Consider the following 8,179-nt stretch of genomic DNA (forward strand, 5'->3'; position numbering starts at 1 on the left):
TGGGTATAGCAGGACTTGAACCTGCGACCATTAGGTTAAAAGCCCAATGCTCTACCAACTGAGCTATACACCCAACACCCAAAAAAAGATGTAGTAGTAAATAAGGATTGGTACGGAAAAGAGGCCGGCCCCCCTTCTTCTCATCATATTAAAGGAGCGCGGCTCTGTATGAGGCTCGTACTGCAGAGCAAGCGGAAGAAAACGTAAGGTCGCGCGTTAGCACTCCTGCAAGAAAAGGGATGCGCGTCGGCGCAACGGCTTTCGCGCAGCTGCTACGTACGTTTTCCTTGACTTGACAGATTCATTCAATTGAACCCACACTCAAAGGAGGACCACAAGCTCGGGGCTCGACGAAACAGAAAGTTTCAGCATGTTGAAAATGGGGTTAGCAGTGAAAGAAAGAGCCCGGCATTCATTTCTTCATGAATATTCATAGCTGAGTCTACTAAAAGAGGGACCAGCCTCGTCGTGGTGATTAGAGGACACCTCTGATCGTTCACCTCTAATGTGACACGTTCCCTCCCAGTTATATGATCAACGGGATCAGTCGGCTAGAGAGCGGGGCTATTCTTCTTCCGGGGAGACAAAGTCGTCCCTTCTACTGACCGAACCCTCAGTTCGGGGGCCTTCGTCAACATGTTACGAAGCTCCAGTCTTCGGTGGGTCACCATTACTTGACTTAGAAAGGCGAACATCTGGGCAAGGGAAAGCGCAGTGCGCCTGGTGCAAATGGCTTTCTTTTTTCATGATATACCAATCAGAATGGAGGGTCCTACCTACGTACATGATTGATAGAATCACTACGTAGGGGGGGCGGTCAACTTGATGCGGGAGAGGCATGAGTGCAGTTCAATCTTGTGGTGTATTCGTTTGTAGTGAGTAGGGCCTCTTTCTCGTTGATCAGTTCGCCTCCGCTCTATTGAAAAGTAGGAATTCCTACGGCGGTTTTGTCAACGAACGCGTCTCGGGCCGGATTGACTAACCTAACCCACCCTTAAGGAGGCTTTTCCATAGTTGGGTGTCCGCTTTAGTGTGATTTACGAGGGCTAGGCTAGGTTTGGTAATATCCAAAACAAATGAAAAGAGATCGGGGTCGATAGGTGGCAGTTGGCAAGGAACTTGATCCCCCCCAAAAAAAGGGGGAAGCCGCGGTCGAACTCACATTCTGGAAATAAGTCGGGGCCCTTTTACCAAGTCTACCAGATAGAAGATGATAGAGGGCCAACTATCGTTGCCTTGCACAAGACGGTGCCCTTTCACTTCGAGTTCCTTCCTTCGTAGTCAAATCTGATGATACGCTTTGGCGATGTTACCTACCAAATAAAAGGCCTGCTAGGTGATCGAAATCGCTCAGGTCAGTGAGGACTCACTCACTCACCTACTCCTTATCTATTTAATACTTTCTTCTATCTACAACATTGAAAAGGCGACCCGCCGCGCCGGGCTATAAAATAAGATACAGTTCTTGTACTACTTGATTGACTGGTAAGAAAGAGCTTCCGTAAGAACTGGAAGACTCTTGTATGTACGGTAACCCTCTCTTCCGCTACTGGTGGACTGTTGCACAGAAAGGGCGACAGAAGCAACCTTTCTTAGCGCGCTTTTCAAGCGCTTAGCTTCTGCTAGTGGCGGGGCGGCAAGGCCATGTTGTTCAGTTGGAAGCCTAAGCCAAGAAGGTACGAACGAAGTGACGGGCCCCTTTAGAAGATAGGGGGCGGCTTTCTTGTGGTAGTAATTGCGAACATCTCTCCTCTTCTCTTAGCGTGCACAGTTTGCTTACATGCCGCCTTAGGCACATCTCTCTTTCGACGTTTCACGCTGGACTAATGATAATGAATGAAAGTCAGTCTTTTAGTAAACGTATATAAGCAGCTCTTTAGTGTATAAGCAATTCTTTAGTGGTCGCACCGAAAGTACGGTGGAGGTTGGTTGAAGATGATGTTACGCGGCGTTCAGAACCAGTCTTGAAGTGAATGAATTAGAAAGAAGTAAGGAAATGAGACGACTCTTTCTTGAACTATATCATAAACAGATCTTCCCCTCCACACCAATCACGAGTTTTTCTCTATTCCTCTCGTATATCGTCGTAACGCCCTTAATGCTAGGTTTTGAAAAAGACTTTTCATGTCATTCCCATTTAGGTCCGATTCGGATCCCTCCGTTGTTTCCTTTTCCTTCCGCACCTTTTCCTCGAAATGAGAAAGAAGATGGTACACTTGAATTGTATTATTTAAGTGCTTATTGCTTGCCAAAAATCCTACTTCTACAATTGGTAGGTCACCGGGTTATTCAAATAAGTCGTGTTTTCCGTGGTTTTCCCATGTTACAACTTCCGTACCAATTCGGTCGATCCGGAATGGATCGGTTAAACATTCCATTAGGTAGCCTGGTCTTGACTCTTCTGTGTGGTATTCATTCTCGTTCGGCTCTTGGAATCACATCCAGCAGTGGTTGGAACAGCTCGCAAAATCCAACCACTTCACCTACTTCATTGCCCCCAACCGTTTCTCGTACCTCTATTGAAACAGAATGGTTTCATGTTCTTTCATCGATTGGTTATTCCTCTCCGTTCGTATCTCTTTTTCCAATTTCGGTCTCGATTAGTTCACAAGATTGAATGGCCAATTCTCCTCCGAACCCTCGATTCTATTGTTTTCCAAGAATGTTGAGCCGGGTATGTAAGCCATGTATCTGGGAGGAAGAACAATAAAAGAAGGGCTTTCGGTTTTTTGCACTTGGTCTTGCAGCTATTTTCCAAATATATATATAAGAATCCCTTTTTTAGAAGAAAGATTATATATATGTCCAATCTCTAGTGGTGGTGGAACCAACCAAGATCTATGTCGTCCGACCCGACCTCAGACTCTTTCTTCCCGACCTATTTGACTCTCTGGCCGTAGTTATTTAGGTGGTATTCCGAGATCGAATTCCTCCCAGGAACACACGAAACAAAGATATGAACTGGGTAAATAGAAATGGAAAAGAGATGTTTCTATTTCATCCAAATGTGAAGCTTTTTCTACATCCATATGATCTACTAAAGTAGATCGGTATTGACCATATAATAAAAGCAGATCTTGGTCCATGGAGTCCCAAGAAGGTAAGAACTCCAACCTGTCCGATGCTTCTTCGGCCAAATACGATATACAAGTGGGACCTGCACTATGAGCAAGCTGTGCGAAAAACCGCTTCTTTTTTCCGGTTCCGAAACAACTTGGGCGAAATAGGGTTCTACCGGGAAACCATGGATTTTTGAGTTTTCGCCATTGGTTACTGGTTGAGCCACTGGAATGGAATGAGATAAGAATCTCTGGAGATCTTTCCTCTCCACTTACTCGTAACAGGCTTTTCTTCTGTAGAAGACTTCTTCCGAATGGCATAATTGTCCGACACTACGTTCCTCGATCTTCAAAGAAAACTGACTCCTCCTACTCCTCCTTCTCCTTTAGGATAGGATCCTCCTTGGTCCTTCTTTCACTAATGGTCTCACCATTTTCTAGTAGTAGTAGTTCGCGCGAGGGACTATCCTTTCTATCGCTTGCCCTTGCCTTTCACTCTCATTTGGTCTCTTTCTTCTAGAAAATAAAGCGAAGCAAAGCGCATGGCAAAGAAGCAGCCAGCTGACTGCCCCCTTCCACTCGGCCTTTCTTCGCTGTGTGAATAAGGTCTTAGTCTGTATGGGCATTCTGGGCAGGCCGCAATAAGTCGCTAGTCGAAGGTTTAGACCAATCGCAATTCATCACCATCTTGCCCGCCTCCAATTGATGACTGGCTATTATATAAGTGTTGACCTAAGCCCCTGCGCAGGGGCTCGGCTCCCGAACCGTACGTGAGCTGTCTCGTACGGCTCTTCCTAAGAACTTGAAGCCCCCTCTCTCTAAATAGAAAAAAATGCATTTACAAGACAAAAAAGACTTTTTCAAAAAGCCTTCGCCCGCCTATTCAACGGGGCTATTAGAGAAGCAGCTTCGTTCCTTGACTTCTTTTCTCAGTCAAGCTTCCTTGTTCCTTAGTGTAGTCTCGGTCCATAGTTTAAGACTCCGTTCCTTATAGCCTAGTCTATATCCACAGCTGACGTGACTCCGTACCGACGCCTTTCCCTTTGTATAGTATACGGCGTCGTGACTTCGTAACCTCAACCTACTTTTTTGCTTACTGTAGCATAGGCCTTCGTCGGGCTTTCGTCCCTTCGCCTATAGACGGCGGCTTGGCTTCGCTATCGCTCATGACTTGGTATAGAGCCGTGTAGTCGTCGGTTTTACCACCAGAATGCCTATGAGATAGTGGTCGGCCTTTCGAATGCCTTCTTCCTTACTTTTCTGAGAAGCCCTTTACGACTATACTATAAAGGACAGGGGGGTGTTCACCTTTGGAAACTTAGCTACTTAAGTCCTTCTCAGAAAGTCAAAGTAAAGGCGAACGGCATTCTGTTCTACAGCTACAACACAACATATTGTTGTTGTATATTAAACATCTTAATAGTAGAACAACTTTCGTACTACTAAACAAGGAAACCTTCGGTTCCCTTTGTTTGAATAAACGCCGCTTATTTTAGTTTACATTCAAACCAAAGTAAACCAAGCCTAAGCCGACATCTTGTTGATATTGATTGAGGAGTTTGATGGAGTTTAGCTGACTGAATCCATAAACCTAGAAAGTCGCCGTCACTGGTACTTTTTTATTGGAATTTGACTCTATAGGTAGGTATCGGCGGGGCTTGCGTAATGTAGTTGTAGTTAAGGCTGAAGTAGCGCTTTTTATTTGTGAAGATCTACTGAAGTACCAAAGGCGAACGGGGCTCCCAGGCCGGGACGTCTGGCAGAATGCTTGGCCTCCTGCGCTGGAAGCGAGACCCGAAGGGTGAGCTTATGGCGGTTAGCTTCTAGCACTAAATAATAGGCATTAGGCATTCTGAGCTGAAAGGAGGCAAGCAAATGAAGGGAGGCATTACGGGCCGACTACAAGAAAAGCAAAGCTTCGTAGACTCGGTCAAGTCGCTTATAGAATGCCGACGACGATTTTCCACAACATAAGTGAAGGGGAGAGGGAAGCGAGGCTTAGCGAGCTTTATAAGGCCGACCACTACATAAGCCGCTGGCGGAGAAAGCTCGAAGAGCTTCCCTTCATTCATTACTAAGCCAAGGTCCCAGGTCTCCGAGTCAGCCCGCGCTTTTTCGAAGAATCCTGCACCCATGGGCATACGGCCTGGCAGGCCTTCCCTTTCCGCCGGAGCTTCATGGGCGTTGCCCCGTTCCCCAATCAGATGTTTGGATGTGAGCTATACTCCGCGAGGAGCCAAACGGGCGTATGGCCTTGCCTTGCCATTTGACCTCTTTTCCCGTGTGACTAGGAATGCTCAGTGACAACCTCTCAATTGTCACCGCCTGGCCTCTCTTGCTACCACGGTAGCACCTAGTGTGGTCAGCACCAATCGTGTTCGGGCAACGAAGCTTACACTCATTCACATTGGTTCATCCTGCTATGCCCTGGGCCTTTTGCTCTTCTAACGTAAAAGGTGGCCGGCCATTCGTCAAGGCCCAGGAATCCGCTGGACATCTCAGCGGCGGGATTTGATACCCGCATCCGATCGAAGTTGCATTTTAGTGCTCCCCTAACATAAAGGGGAGCTTTTTCGTTGTGGGTCGCTTCGCGCAAGACATTGCTTAGGACCAACGGGTCACACGACAGGTGCACGATCTACTTTGCACGTTCCATCCTTCAGCCCTTCGCCTATCGGCTTGGCAGGCAAGCTACCTTGATCCGTCTTCGGCTTCGATTCGTTACGCTCAGAAGCTCCAACAAGCCCTAAAGTCTCTTGCCGCCTAAAACTCTGCCAAGAGAGCGCTGCTTTACGTTTGATCCTATGTACCCATAGAATGCTATGCGTTCTCCACTTTCGGATCTCGCAAAGAGAGAACGTGTTTTTTCCTCTGACTTTCTCTCTCATTCGCGGAGCGAAGAAAGCGGGCTTTGCCCCAGCTACCGCTATCCTTGGGAAACCAAAAGAGCTACCGAAGGAAAGGGATGCAGTCTCTCCCTTGGCCTTTGGAGAGGAGAGGGCAGAGAAGAAAACGTCCTTCGCGCAAGTTTTTTTGCTTCCTGCGTCCTTACTAGTCAAAAAGGGGCTCTTCGACCAAGAAGGCATTCTGGTAGGAAGGCCGACCACTACATAAGTCGCCATCCGTCCAGGAGAGAAGCAAGCTACCTTTCTTTGATCCCCCTTCCCGGGCAGGGAAGAGAACGAAAATGGACCGCAGATGGTAGTCGTGGTTGATTCGAGGATCTTACGCGGCGGAGCGAACTCTTCTATCGTGTTGCATTTTCTCTGGCGGACCCCCCCCCCGGTCCATCGTACTGGAGCGATTCGAGAAGAACGATTAGGCGCATATTCTATCCTTTCTACAATGCCTATAGACGAAGTGCTTCGTTTCAGATCAATTCTTCGCTGCAATCGCTTCGATCCACCCCCTCGGTGAAAAACCGTAATACGCCCTGAGGAATTCCTACCAGCAGACTTCCCTGTACTCAAAGTGAATTGTCTAAGTGCTCTCCTTTGTCTCATTGTTTATCTCGTAATCATTAGATTCCGCCCCTAAAGCGAGCTCCTACTCCTCCTCCTTCTCCTTTAGGATAGGATCCTCCTTGGTCCTTTTTACATAACACTCTCGGCCGCCCAAGAGGACTGGCTATCTTTCTCTTTATACGCAATATCTTGAAAGGCAAAGAAAAAGATCTACCTTGGCAACGAAGACGTCATTGACTGATATATTCATTGCATGGAATGCCACACTCAATTGTCAGCGACTGGGGACCCGGTCTTCATTAGCAATTTATGGCATGAGCTCTTTCGTTTACAAGGGACACAATTTCACATGAGTACTGCTTTACACTCTTTTCCCGGGTGGGGCTTCTTATACCTAAACGCAGCAGGCCCCGCGAGTAGTCGAACAAATGAGAGGTTGTCGACGAAGGGGTCAAAGGTTGCGCTTGCGATAATCCGAAGGTTGCGCAAGACCCCTTCAACCTCGCCCGCGTGTTAGCTTGCTTGTACTATCGCTCGCCTGCCTGACCTGCTTTCTGGCTAGCTTCTTTATGGCAAGCGCTACCCTAACCTAGCTAGCGCTACATCTTGCTAACGTCGTCTGAATTGCCTTGCAAGCGCTACATCTATATGGCAAGCCCACGTCGCCTTCGTCTCCCATTGTAGTCGCCTTCTTCATATGGCAAGCGCTACCCGTCGCTTGCACTACATTGTCTGACGATAACCTTGCCTGACCGCTTCCGCTCTGACTGAGCTGACCGTCGCACCTGACTTCTATATCCCATTATCCATAGATCTCCTTCCTTATCGTTGCCGGTCTAAGCAGAAGGTTGCTAAGTCAGATGTCTGGTGAACACATTCGTAATGAGTATGGGTCTAGTAGGTGTACTAGTAAGGAAGCGAGGTACTGAGTTTAGCGTCGACAAGGCAAGTAGTGGATCTTTATTATCGAATGATATGGGAGACAGTCTCAGCATCAACAGAAGAAAAGGACTGACCGACCGCCGTTCAAGAGAGATCCCGAAGGCTCGAACTTTTTGCTAGCTTTGAAAGATGGGCCGAAGGAAAGAGGAAGACCAAACAAAGTCGCGGTCAAAGCAAAGAAAAAGATGCCAAAAAAGATTCACTTTAGCTTCTAGCTCGCGACGCTTAGTGTAGGTTGCTTGCAAGACTTTCGATAGCTGGCTCGGCCGAACGGAATCACCGATCTAGATAGAAGGGTCGTTCACTCCCTATTCTTTGAGAGGTTGCTTGCGACGGTAGCATTAGCTAGGCAATCAAGGCAGGTCGAACAGAGTCAGTCCTAGGGTGAAGATCATCGGATGGAAAAATGGATTGAGCTGGCTAATCACTTGATGACCCGGTGGAGAATGTGAACAGAGAGTCGCTCCCATAAACGAATGAATGGGACTCCTGGTCCTGATCGAACCAGAGATTCCGACAACCCGGGGAATCGGCAGAAAGAGATGGGTCGGATACTGGAATCTGCCCAAAAGTCCTGACTTTTTCGAGGCAGGGCTTCGACCCGTATCTGGCCAACTCCTCGAACTGCTGGGTGCGGCATATTCATGGACTGGCAAAGCGAACTCTCAATTTGATCAGGAGAGCCTAGAGAGCTCTCTATCTTTCCCCAAATTC

General features: G+C 47.6%; 3 protein-coding genes and 1 non-coding gene across 4 annotated transcripts; 1 reads left to right on the plus strand and 3 right to left on the minus strand.

The window, feature by feature from the left end:
• On the minus strand, positions 1-73 carry TRNAK-UUU (transfer RNA lysine (anticodon UUU)). The gene has a single exon. It is a non-coding gene; the product is annotated as a tRNA-Lys (tRNA).
• Positions 74-1,493: 1,420 nt separating this feature from the next.
• Positions 1,494-2,627, plus strand: LOC132041888 (putative cytochrome c biogenesis ccmB-like mitochondrial protein). The gene has a single exon (XM_059432568.1). It carries the CDS (start codon positions 1,997-1,999, stop codon positions 2,615-2,617), a length of 621 nt encoding a protein of 206 aa, XP_059288551.1. The 5' UTR covers positions 1,494-1,996; the 3' UTR covers positions 2,618-2,627.
• LOC132041890 (uncharacterized mitochondrial protein ymf1-like) lies at positions 2,516-3,380 on the minus strand. Its single transcript, XM_059432569.1, has one exon. It carries the CDS (start codon positions 3,378-3,380, stop codon positions 2,901-2,903), a length of 480 nt encoding a protein of 159 aa, XP_059288552.1. The 3' UTR covers positions 2,516-2,900.
• A 1,702-nt stretch (positions 3,381-5,082) lies between these two features.
• Positions 5,083-6,691, minus strand: LOC132041891 (large ribosomal subunit protein uL2mz-like). The gene is given in 5 exon segments (XM_059432570.1): positions 5,083-5,121; positions 5,123-5,267; positions 5,269-5,318; positions 5,321-5,346; positions 5,695-6,691. Coding segments are annotated over 5 exon segments (1,128 nt in total). The 5' UTR covers positions 6,563-6,691.
• Between the last annotated feature and the right edge of the window lie 1,488 nt (positions 6,692-8,179).

The sequence above is a fragment of the Lycium ferocissimum genome, unplaced genomic scaffold (genome assembly GCF_029784015.1).
Source record: "Lycium ferocissimum isolate CSIRO_LF1 unplaced genomic scaffold, AGI_CSIRO_Lferr_CH_V1 ctg12184, whole genome shotgun sequence".
Classification (NCBI taxonomy): Eukaryota; Viridiplantae; Streptophyta; class Magnoliopsida; order Solanales; family Solanaceae; genus Lycium; species Lycium ferocissimum.